At 44.0% G+C, this 13,114-nt stretch overlaps 1 protein-coding gene across 1 annotated transcript in view; it reads left to right on the top strand.

The window, feature by feature from the left end:
* The first annotated feature begins 605 nt into the window (after positions 1-605).
* SCHIP1 (schwannomin interacting protein 1) overlaps positions 606-13,114 on the top strand; it is a 71,276-nt gene continuing 58,767 nt past the window's right edge. Inside the window, exon 1 of the mRNA XM_006165505.3 lies at positions 606-838. Within this exon, the coding sequence (XP_006165567.1) occupies positions 809-838 (30 nt within the window). The 5' untranslated portion in view covers positions 606-808. The remainder of the gene's footprint in view (positions 839-13,114) is intronic.

Raw genomic sequence — 13,114 nt, 5'->3', positions numbered from 1 at the left:
ACTTTAATAAGTTCTCTCTCTCCAACACTTGTAGGAATAACTATTCCATCTTGTTTTTGTTTGACTTTAAAAGCAGCTAACAGCCAAAAATAAGTGGGACAATCTAAGAAATGACAACATTTTTTAGCGCGAAGACTCTCCTTTTAGTCATCAAGTTGACCAACACTTCCAAACTCGACACAGAATGCATCTTGTTTTCAATGTCGTTATTCCGATTGGATTGTTTTCCTCTATATGAAAAGTTCTAAGATGAGCTTTAAGCCTCTTTTTTAATCAGCACCAGCGAAGCAGCCCCAGTGAGCAGGAAGGATGCTGCCGGAGGTTAGAAATGTCCAACTGCAACATTGATTTGTGTCTGTCTCTCTCCCTCTCCCTGGCTGGCCTTTTCTCTTTAATGAGGACTAGAATGTTTCCACATCAGCTAACTGCCTTCATAAAGCACCAGAAGGTCACACCAGCCCCAGACTGATCCTTTTCTTTGTGCCTATAATATAATTGGCTGATTGTGCGAGTGATGAGCGCTCCCCCTCCCCCAGCCGGGTCCCAGCTCCATGTTCAGAAGCCCGCCCGCCTCACTGGTTTCCGAGGAGAGCAGAGCAGAGCAGAGCAGCTCGGCTGGCTGCGCGCTTCCCCGCACAGGCAGCGCCACTGCGCAGGTTGATCAGCGAAACAGCATCCATTTTAATCTGCGGGGAGCCCCTGCCTTACCAGGGCGTTCTCTCCGCCCGCCGGTGCATGCTCCGCGCTTTGCCTCTGCAGCCTCGCTGAGCAGTCCTGCTTTGGGGTCTGCGCCCTAGGATGCACTGAGATGGTACATCAGGAGAACTGCTCGTACCAGGTAAGGTTTAAAGCCTGATCTGCAGGCCGGCATCCTCTGGGAGAGGAGGCCTTCTCTCCCAAAGCAGCAGGTTGCCTCTTTCCGGATTTTCAAGGGATTTTGCCATGCTCTGGTCTGGCCTTAAACGCATACGGCCTCTGAATTGTAATTAGGTTTTCTGGGGAGTAATGGGGCAGAAAATGCTGCTTCCTTGGCCTGTAAAGCGTTTGTGAAATTCACGGAGGTGATCCGTGCTTTGCACATTCTGTATGTCTGCAAATAGGAGGAACTGCTTTGAACTGTAATTGAATTTTAAGGGGATTCTGAAGAAAATTTGACCCGAAATTCACACCCATAACATTTGAAAAAGGCGATTTTTGCTCACTGCATAGGACGTGAGTTGCTTCTCACCCAGTTTTTAGGATCGTCTTTTGGGAAATTATGTAAATAGGAAGTCATAATTGATGATCTGAGAAATTTTCAAAAATCAGTCTGCATGCACTTGACGTTTCAAGTTGCACTTCTGTGTCTTCCTGAACTTATTTTTACCACAGTGCTGTTTACAATGGTTCATAAATCAGAATTAGGGCATCCACATGCATCAAAACCTCCAAACAGAACATTTTTAGTATTACGTACTCGTCTGTGTGCTACTTTTTGCTCTGTGGAGTTATGAATGAAACTCTTATACATGATTTCAGATGATCAGTTTTCACTCTTCGTATGACTTGGACGGTTGAGGCAAAGTTGAAGTATCATCATTGTAAACAGACAGCAAGAATGTTCGCAGGGAATTGCTCTTTGCAGCAGTAGGCATGGCTTTTCCAAGTCTTGCATAGTTAACGTTGGGATAATACTCCACTGAGTTTGAAAGCTCCAAGAGGCCATTGCTCTGCCTGAACAATGCCTCTTCCTTGTGTGAGGTCGGTTACCTGAGACAAGCAGGTGTTTCTCCTCAGGTCAGATTTCACCGTGCTGAATGTGTCCAGACAGAACAGTACATCTCCCAAGACCCAACACAGTGGGGCCTCAGCTAAGAACTAGAAATGGTGTGTTAGAAAATGTGTCTGTTCACTTTGGTTGGTGATGAACATTGTGTAATCGTAAGCTTGTTTTGTAGTATTCTCATTGGATAGTGTATTTAGGTCCATGGATCCTAAGTACAGAGATTTGTGCTTTGTAGGAATCAGGTCCATGGGAAAAGGGTCAGAGAGGCTGAGAAAACCACCCACACCTCACTTCCACCTAGTACAGAGCTTGCGGGTGGGGAGTGTCAAGCATCTCTGGAGAGCACAAGTGAAGTATGGCGTGGCTCCAGGTGATTAAATTACTGTGAGAGTTAAAATCATTTTTCTTCTCTTTTTTCAAAGGAGCTCTATAATTAAGACCTTGAAGGGCAAGCAACCATAAAATTATTTCCTATACCTTTTCAAGAGGTTGAACATGAAACCGTTGTTTTCGTATGTTGAAAACATGGCCAAATAGCTGCAGTTTCATCTGGAGAGGAGGGATTCTGTTAGCCTACTACTCTTCCACAGGAAGACAGATGAATTCTGCTTTATATGAACTGCAATACATAACAGTATCATTGCATGTTTAGTAGTTGGGATGAATTCATGGCTTATCTCTGCACTAAAATGGAGTGTCCTGGGCAGATAATGGTGGCCAGTAGATTCTGCATCTCCGTGGGGTTGGTGGTAGGTCTACCTTCACGTGTATGTTCTGCCGAAATGCTCTCCCTTTATGCACAGCTCAGAAAAACAGACATTAACTTGAAAGCTTAAATCTTAATCCCACTTAGAAGCCTTCATTTGGAAACCCAGCTGGCACCACATGCGGTTGGATTCGGAAAAGGTGGTTTCTCTAAGTCCTTAGCGTGGCGTTGGCTCAGTCACTGGTGATATCAACAGTTTGATGTTTTTCAGAAACTTCCCGTATTTTTTGATGAGGTTTTTTTTTAAAAAAAGAATGATACTGCAGTGATTACAGTAAATTCCACAGGTTAGCATTTTTCATGAGTTGCTGGCGTTTATTCGGGGGACTGATTGCTCTCCTCTCATAAATGATACATGCCAAGATTTCTTAACGGAGAGCCCATTAATGTTGTTTCAGGAGCCACGCCCCTCAAAATCACGCTCATATAAATGTCATTGTTATCACTGTGACTACTTCCACTGTCACCATCATTACAGCAATAATGGCCTTCTACCTGGTCTGCCCACTCTTGCCCCTGCTCCGTACATGGTTCTACTCCATAGATTGCATGGCTCAACACAGGACCCAGAAGCATCTTTTAAAGCCTAAGTGAGATCATGTTCCACATCTCAGAAATGTTCTTGTGTGTGTCCCCCACGCAGACTCCAAGTCCAAGTCCTCTCAGGATCAGCAGGGCCTTACCTCAGCCGGCCCGTTTCCTCTCAGGCTCCTCTTCTCCCTGCATTCCCGCAGTCCCAGTTTTTCACTCCCACCATGCTGGGCTGGCCCTGTGCTTGCTATTCCTTCTGCCTGGCATGAGCACATACCATGTAGGGCTGCCAAACTTAGCAAATAACTGCAGTGTTTGGGGCATCTCAGTGCTAACAAAATATTCACTATTTATGTGAATTCGAATTCAATTGGGTATCCGTATCCTACCCAGCCACCGTATGCCCACGCTCACCTCTTGCTTCTGTCAGGTCTTCACTCAAATGTCACTTCTTAGGGAGACCTTCTCTGGACCACTCTGTAAACCCCCAGCTTCCCAGTTCTACCCAGGGTTTCTGTTACATCTCTCTGATTTATTATTCTATTTAGTGGTTATCACCATCCATTATCATACTCACTCACTTAATTCTTGAGCTGCATTCTGTCTCCCTCACTCCATACCAACTCCTCAATGAGTAGGGGCCATTTATTTTTATTTTTATTTTTTTAAATTTTCTGGCTGGAAAAAGACAGAGAGAGGAGAAAGCATTCCCCAATAGGGTATGGTCACACCACAATTCCTTCTTCTCCATCTCTTCCTCCTCTCAGCATTTTTGGGCACACACACACACACACACACACACACACACACACCCCTGGTGTGTTTTTCAAGCAGCCAGGGCCAGGACTCCAATCGCACAGTCGGCCATGTGGGATCAGTGCTTTAACTGCCAGGCCACAGTCTGTCCCAAGGGCAGGGAATTTTATTATTGTTCTGTTGGCTTTCCATGCACTTAGAATAGGTCCTTTAATATGGAAAGAGATGCCCACGGTATACAAAATTGAGTAAGAAGAAAAGCATCACAATTTCTCACGTTAGACTTTCTGCGCTACTCCTGCTCCCCCACCACTAGCCTGCTTTGTTTTTGTTGTGTGAGGGGTCAGGCTATCCCCTTGTTTCCTGTGAGTTTCCTCATCTGTGAAATGGTAGTCTCTGTCATTAACATCCTGGCATGAGAGTTGGCAAGTCCCCTGCCAGAGGCCACCTTTCTGCATAAACAAGTGAATTATCATGAACTGAGTCACCTTCCAGTATCTCTCTTCTGAGCACATCAGGGCTTCGCTGGGGACTGTTAAGTGGCCCAGAAAACCCTGCAGCTCTTCATTTCCTAGTGGTTTGTTGCTAATAAATGGAAATGCAATCAATTCTTGGATATTGCTTTTACAAGTAGTTGCTTGTTTTGAAAAAGAGTTTCGCTGCTACCAAGATCCAATGTCCCTGTGTGAGCTAGGCTTTGGGCGCTCTGTGCTTTAATCGACGCAAGCCAAGGGGAAAACAGCAGAGAGGAATTCTCATGCACAAATTTTTGTGTTTTGTTGCTGTTGTTGTCATTGTTGTTTTTATGGATTCTCATGTGATCATCGTCACATACTTTCCTCCCCATTAACAAAGAGGTTGCCGAGGCATGTATTGTCATTTTCAGTCGAGCCCTGTGAAAAGACAGAGCTCTCGACCTCCATTTTCCAGTCTTGGGAGCAAGCCAATCTTCAGGAGAGGACCTTGCCCGCAGCTTCAGGCCTGGCAGCCCCCGCAGGCCACATTCTTGTAAATGGTCTCTGACAGACAGCCTAGAAATGTCGTGAACTTGAAAGCACAAGTTTAGGTCAGAGGGCTCATTTTGCTTAGAAGCTCCCAAATATTTCCCCCTTTTCCTGCAGCTGGGATTTTGGGATAAGTGTCGATATAAAAACAAATCCTTTCCTTTATGACTGCCTCAGATACAGAACTCCCTCCCCGTGGTTGGTTCTTAGCTACTGTGGGAATATTGGCTTGAAAGAGGAGTGCAATGGCGTGTGGATGGCCCTCTTTCCTTTCTTGGGAGCTTAAAGAGTCCCTTCTTCAAACACAAACCTGGTCATAGGGAACACAGTCAGAAATCTTTAATGCTTTCCCACCTTCCTTAGGATAAGCTGCAGACCCCTGTGCTCGCGTTCAAAGCCCAGCAGAGATCCCAGCCCTGGGCAGACGCTCCTCTCCAAGGCCTCACCCTCCTGCATGTCGCCTTCAGTTCCTTTTCTTGTCTGGGAGGCCTCAGGCTGCAAGGCCTTGTACCCACACACCCCCTGCTTCCACCCATTGCAGGCCTCAAATGCCATGTTCTTCAGGAAACGTTCCCTTCTCATCCCCCAGTCAGACTTTGTCCTCAGTTCAGTTCTTTTTTACTTTTATTCGAACCCACTCATAGTTGTTAACATATAGTACAGATCTGTCTTCCCCATTAGGCAACAGGCTCCTTGAAGACAAGGGTCTTATTTTAATCTCCACGAATCCTTGTTTTTTGTTTGTTTGTTTTAAGTATGTACTTATCTAATTCCATTTGTTATAATTATTATTTTTAATTTGCTCACAGAGAGAGAGAGAGAGAGACAGAAAGCAAGAAAGCAAACTGCCAGGTCCAGGAGCCTCAGATACAGAACTCCCTCCCCGTGGTTGGTTCTTAGCTACTGTGGGAATATTGGCTTGAAAGAGGAGTGCAATGGCGTGTGGATGGCCCTCTTTCCTTTCTTGGGAGCTTAAAGAGTCCCTTCTTCAAACACAAACCTGGTCATAGGGAACACAGTCAGAAATCTTTAATGCTTTCCCACCTTCCTTAGGATAAGCTGCAGACCCCTGTGCTCGCGTTCAAAGCCCAGCAGAGATCCCAGCCCTGGGCAGACGCTCCTCTCCAAGGCCTCACCCTCCTGCATGTCGCCTTCAGTTCCTTTTCTTGTCTGGGAGGCCTCAGGCTGCAAGGCCTTGTACCCACACACCCCCTGCTTCCACCCATTGCAGGCCTCAAATGCCATGTTCTTCAGGAAACGTTCCCTTCTCATCCCCCAGTTAGACTTTGTCCTCAGTTCAGTTCTTTTTTACTTTTATTCGAACCCACTCATAGTTGTTAACATATAGTACAGATCTGTCTTCCCCATTAGGCAACAGGCTCCTTGAAGACAAGGGTCTTATTTTAATCTCCACGAATCCTTGTTTTTTGTTTGTTTGTTTTAAGTATGTACTTATCTAATTCCATTTGTTATAATTATTATTTTTAATTTGCTCACAGAGAGAGAGAGAGAGAGACAGAAAGCAAGAAAGCAAACTGCCAGGTCCAGGACTCAAACCATAGTCGGCCATGTGGGAATCCAGTGCCTTTAACCACCACGCTACCTGCCTCCCCCCTCACGAGTCCCTGTTTTATACATGGAGTATGTTTTCAATAAATGTGTTTTGGATTAAATTGCATTGCACTTGGCGCTGTTCTGAGTCCCCTAGTATTGGGATTTCCCTTCATAACCTCAGAGAGAAGCTCAGATATGTGTATTGTCACCATGGGGAGGTGACGGAGTTGACACAGCCACTCAGGTAACTGGCTTCTGGGCCCCTTGGCCAGCAGGCGGCCCTTCAAACAGCCCATGTGCCAGAATGTAGGACACAGTGCAAGGCACAAAACAGATGAATGAATGGAATGCACAGGCATCCCAGCCATGCCGACTTCAGCAAGGTGAACCTAGGGGGTCTACCCCCAAGCACTTCTGTGAAATACTTTGGATCACTTGAGGCCAGTATCCCAAGATGTTTTTCTTAAGATTTACATTTCACCAAGTTTTAATATCTCTTGCCATCTAGAAGAATGATTTTTTTGCCTTGTGGAATCTCAAATTTTTCTGGGACAAAATGTTCCAGCCCAACTGAAGTGTCCTACCTACTTTGGTCTGAAAGATAAAACTAGGGAATATGTCCATAGTATATCAAGATATTTAAAATTCTTGCTGGAGAAAGTAGTAAACCACATTTAGACCCAGACTGTAATGGGTACTCTAATGGTTAACAAAGGAAAGGAAATATATTCTAGCTGTCTTGGCATCAGGCCATGTGAGGGCTCATTTCCCAATCCCTTCTTCCTGTGAATGAGAAAACAAGGTATCGAGTTTGAGTTCATTTAAGATTCTGCCCAATTTAAACCTGGTTTCATCCATAGCAGGAAAAATATACTGGAATGGAAAAGGGAATTTCAAAGCATGTTAGCCTGCTATGTGATACAGGCTTTTATTTATTTATTTATTTATTATTTATTTATTTATCCGCTCATTTATTTTTTAATTTGACCAGAGAGAGACACAGAGAGAGAGAGAGAGGGAAAGTGAGAAAGCAAGCCACCAGGTCCGGGACTCGAACCCTGGTCGGCCATGTGGGAATGTCCAGCACCTTTAACCACCACGCCACCTGCTGGCCCCAATACAGGCTTCTTATTTATTTATTTATTTATTATTTATTTATTTATCCGCTCATTTATTTTTTAATTTGACCAGAGAGAGACACAGAGAGAGAGAGAGAGGGAAAGTGAGAAAGCAAGCCACCAGGTCCGGGACTCGAACCCTGGTCGGCCATGTGGGAATGTCCAGCACCTTTAACCACCACGCCACCTGCTGGCCCCGATACAGGCTTTTAAATATAAGTTCAATGAGACCCACTTCTCTGTTATTCTGTAAATTTCTTTTTTGAGTGGGAAAATGTTTTCTCTTGTCGTTAATAGTGCTAAAGAGGACTGCATTGTTTTATCAGGTTAAAGTAGAGTTGCATTCTGCCTTGTCGATGTCTTTCGGAGCAGGCAGTTACCTTAAAAATTAGAAAAATAATTCTGGATGTAAGTCCTTGTGAATTTGTTTGTTCCCAAGGTATCTGAAAATTTAATTTATATGCTTTACTACAACAGGAGCACAATGATAAGTGCTCCAAATGGGGGAGATTTTTTTCAATGGGACTTCACTGTAGGCCCGAAATAGAAATAGAACTGAAATAGAAACTTCGTACATTGTTTCTATGTAAAATAACACATGAGGCCTCAAATTTCATGATTCAGACTTCAAGAGATTTTAAGAAATAAGTAAGCTGTATTTTAAGCCAGAGGTCTAGTTTTTTCTCTTAGAAATAATGGTGATGATGGGGGCTGGGAAGGAAATAGGGACATCTTTATGGTACCTTATCACTGCATGGATGCTTTTTGGAGACTAGAGACCTCATATTCATTCATTTAGATCAATAGACGATAGATAGATAGGGATATGCAGTCCGTTCTCTGTATTCATTGGTTTCGCATCTGCAGATTGAACCAATCACAGATGAAGCAAGGCTTCATCAATTGTTGCCTTCCTAAAAGAAAGATGCCAAAGGAAAAAAATTTATAATAATTAAATTCCTAAAAGAAAGATGCCAAAGGAAAAAAATATATAATAATTTAAAAAAATTCCCCAAGGATCTGCCAGCTAGTAGCATGGTGTTTAAGGTGGCTGGATCCCACATGCCCGACTGCAAAGCTCAAGTCCCAGACCCAGTGACTTGACATGTGCATGCATGTCCATAAGAGTCCCAGACCCAGTGACTTGAAAACACACTGCACACATGTGCATGCACGTCCATAATTCCAAGAGGAGAGATGGAGGAGAAGGAATATGCAGTGCGGCCATCTCCCTTCGAGGATTGTAATATGCTATCTCTCTCTCTCTCTCTCTCTCTCTCTCTTTCTTACCCCCCCCCCACCACCTCTTGGTGAAAACACATGCCCTCCAACAAATTTAAAAAAAAAATTGACAAGGCATGTGCATGTTCACCAGACAGAGAGAGAAAGCACTCCCCATGGGGGGTGGTCATGCCACAATTCCTTTTTCTCCATTACTCCCCCTTTTTGGTACTTTGGGCATATACATACATGTGCCTGGTGTGTTTCTTCTGTCTCCAAGTCTGGCACTCAAAACTGTGCAGCAGCCATGTGGGATCCAACCACCTTCAGCACCAGGTCATGGGCAGGCTCACTGAAGACATTTTTCTATATAGTTTCCTTTCACTTCTATCTGACATGAAAATATTATTTATAACTAATATTGAGATGATTTAAGGTATATGCAAGGATATGCATAGATTATATGCACATACAACATGGTTATACATAAGGGACTTGAGCATCTGTGGGTTTTAGCATCTTTGGGGGTTCTAGAACCCACCCTGAGGGATGACTAAAATCTTGGGTAACAGATCACAATTTCACATGCACAAGCTCAGTATGAACAGAGCCGTCCCCTGGTTGAGCCACATATCCCATTATTTATTTATATTCCCATGCCGAGGGAGAATTTGAAATCTCGATGTCTTAGTATTCCCCTGTGTACCACCGAGAAGCATCGGAAACTCCTCCCCAGCTTCATGAAACGGAAAGCAATAGGACAGAACTACTTGCATATGGAAGAAAACCCATCAGAGAGGCCTGGTAACCATCAGTGTAGGAGAGCCATTCATGAGGAAGGGACACTTAGCGAAGGCATTAATATGGGTCCTACTTGGAAGCTGTGTCCTGGCCATCAAAGTGACCACGGTTGAGTTTCTTGTGCTTGGGTTTTTAGTTAGGCAGCTTTACAATTATGCTCCCCAAATTGTTTCACGTGGGAAACAATTTGGCACTCAGTCCATTCCCAACACGGCCATGTTCTCCATCCTACACTCCTAATGTCATTATTTAATTTTTTTTTAATGTACACTGAAAACGCCATTAAAAAAAAAATCTCCTGCCTATTTTTATGGCTTTTTTAGCTATTAGAATACCTTCATAGAAAAGCACACCAAATTTAAATGAACTTTGGCACAGAAGGAAAAAAAAAATATTTAAAAAGAGATGATAAATCTAGCACGTGGAATATGGATGTTAAGGCTGAAGGGAATGCAAGGGGACGTGAAAGCATTAATCAGGATGAAATATAGGTTCCATCTATGAATAGGAAACTCTTTTGCCAACGCATAAGTGATTTCCCTGTAATGTGGTCAGTGTTCTCAGAGTCAATAATTTCCACTAGTGGCCGATAATGATCATTTAAAAGCATTAGCTCATAGGAGCCATGTGCCTCACGATTCAGATCATGGCTTGACAGGAAACCGAAGCTCTCCTTTCTAGTGCTCGTATTTCAGGGCAGAGGAATAGGAAGAGGCCCTTTCAACCTCAGGGATTCGAAGTGACTATGAGTTCGTTCTCCACTGGGCTCATCTTAATCTTAGTGCTGGGCTGTTCATTGCAGAGAGGGCAACCGCAGAAAAGAAATTTCACCAGCAGCTGCTAGTCCCCTGTTTGCATAGCTACTGCAAAACCACCAGCTCAAGTCTCTGTTGAGGTGCTGTTTGGCTTGGTTTTTCCCTTTCCTGTATTCACTTGGACCTCAGAGGTGAAATTATGTATATAGTGTTGATCCCAAGCATTGAAAGCTAAAATCTTGTTGCCCTGCCTGGAAGTATGGCCTGAAATAGAATAATGATATGTGTGTGTGTGTGTGTGTGTGTGTGTGTGTGTGTGTATTTAAGTTAAAAAGTAGTGTTTTTAAATTTTAAGGGGTACTGAAAAATGCCTGGGATTACTTTTTTAAATTACAGTTTCTGATTTGGTAGGTCTGCAGTGGGGCCTGAGAGTTTGCATTTCTAGAAAGTTCCCAGATGCTGCCAATGCTCCCAGAGAACACACCTCGAGTACTACACTCTAAAGAGAATTGAAGATAAGTTCCAACACACGTGATAGGAAGCTCCCAGGTGTTTTAAGCCAGCATGGGCCGTCTCGATAGCAGTAGTTCTGCCCCATCTGGACAGGGCTTGGGCTGTGAGCCTGTGTATGCACTGAGCTCTAATTTAGGGAGGGTGCAGAGTATTCCACCGCACCTTGGGCTGCTCTGCAGGCTCTCACGTCCATTTTCAGGAGGAGGCGCTCTGTCACTTGACTCAGTGACGTTCTTATTACAGCATCACTTATAATGAGATGGGAGGAAGGGGCAGAGGAGTGAAATGGCCTTTCAGTACCTTCTTGCCACGCATCCTTGTTGCTTCTGTTTGGCTGGGAAATTTCCATTTTGGATTTTGAGGTGCCTTTCTCCAAAAGATGCTACATTAGTATATGTGTATACATGTAAATATGAATAATTAATATTATTGCATATATGTTAATCTCTCTGTGTGTATATATATACATCTACATAGTTAATAATGAGAGTTCAGGTTTTTTTCCATTTTAACTATATATTTAAGCACATCCTATTAAGATTAAAGTAAAGAGATGTTAGTACTTGGGTTTATAATTTTGTGTATTTCTCTAATTGCCAAAGGGTATATGCACTCACTAGAGAAAGCACCCCCCAATGAGGCATAGACATGCCACAATCCCATCTACCCCATTTCTCCATCCTGTCAGAACTTTGGCCACGTAGACACACATGCCCAGCACAGTCTTCAGTGGATCCGGAGGACAGTAAACGGGCTGGGATTGAAAGCACAGTCTGCCATGTGGGTTCTGGCTCCCTTAACTCCTGGGCAACAGGGTCAGCCCTATAGTTTTATGCATCTTACTGAGGCTTGTCATCTCTAAGCTTTTATAATTTCACCCACGTTGGATATTGATTATAGGTTGCTAAGTGGACTAGGATATTAATCCAGGTGAGAGACTGAAGTTCATATCGCAGCTGAACCCCCAGTAGAGTAAACTCTGATCTAGAAATCGGAGTAGCTGGTATACCAGCAGCAGAATGCTACTTTGTTGCCATGTGGAAGAGCTGTTTTCATGTAGTTAGAGCCTTTCATGGTCAGGTCTGCAGGGTCCTTGGGCTCTGTCCATAGCTTTCTTAAGAGGCTATCCTAGGGGTTGGGGTAACAGGTGGATGGGGCGGCCAGGTGAGGCAGCTAGCCCCCCTGCTTCAACCAGGAGGCTTACTTTTACCTTTCGAACACACGTAGGTTTTACAGATTTTGATTGAAAATCACTTCTGGGACCAGCAGATGGCTGTTACAGATGTAGCAGTTACATTGCTGGACTCCCACATGGCCAACTGCGGTTCAAGTCCCAGACCCAGTGACTTGAAACACACCGACACATGTGCATGCATGCCCAGGATCCAAGGAGGAGACTGGAGGAGAAAGGCTTGCAGCATGGCCATGCCCCCTGGGGAGTGATTTCTAACTTTCCCTCTCACTGTCTCTGTCTCTCTCTTTCTCAACCCCGGTGAGCATACAAGCCCTGAGGCAAAAACCTCTACCACAGAAAAAGCACTTCTTTAACAGATTAATGTTCTCTGCTATGGACAGCATTTAAAGACTTCTCTTTTTTTTCTTTTTCTTTTTTTTTTTTAAGAATTATTTTATTTTACTCTATTCATTTCAATTTGACCAGAGAGGGACAGAGAGAGAGACAGTGAAAAAGCAAGCTGCCAGGTCCAGGACTCGAACCATAGTCAGCCATGTGGAAGTCTGGCACCCTTAGCCACTACTCCACCTGCCAACCTCATTTAGAGACGTTTTAAACACCACTTGGGTTTCTCTTCTGGTTGCGTATGTATTCAACAGTTTTTCATTGTCCACTGATAGTGTGCAAGGCAATGCCCTAGATGCTGTGGGGTAAATGCAAATCTCTGTTTCTTAGAAAAAAGCATGAAATCATAATTGCTGTTGGAAAGAAGCCACAGTGACCTTAAAGACACTATGGTAAACGGAACAGGACTGTTCACCATACAGCATGCTAGGTCATGACCCTCAGTGAAGGAGCTTTTGTCTCATTTCTTGAGGCTTCATCAGCTGGGGGTGTGTAGCATTAGGTGCTGCGCATTTCAGGGGTGGGATTAATATAATACTTCAGAGTATGGTATTGTCATCTGGGGAGCACTGCTAGATTTCTCTGTATTGAACCTAATTTTTAAAAGCTATACTTGGTTATTTTATGGTGAATAGTTACTTCTTACTGAGGTGGCTGGCGGGTGCGTTCCAGCACACCCAAGTAGAGTGGGGACCCCAGAGACAGAGGGCCCAGGTTAAGGTTCCAGCCTGACTATTCACTCGCCACCTCA

The sequence above is a fragment of the Tupaia chinensis genome, unplaced genomic scaffold (assembly GCF_000334495.1).
Source record: "Tupaia chinensis unplaced genomic scaffold, TupChi_1.0 Scaffold143935_1, whole genome shotgun sequence".
Taxonomy (NCBI): Eukaryota; Metazoa; Chordata; class Mammalia; order Scandentia; family Tupaiidae; genus Tupaia; species Tupaia belangeri.
Note: the sequence above shows the minus strand (reverse complement) of the source record. Positions and strands in the feature narration are given on the sequence as shown.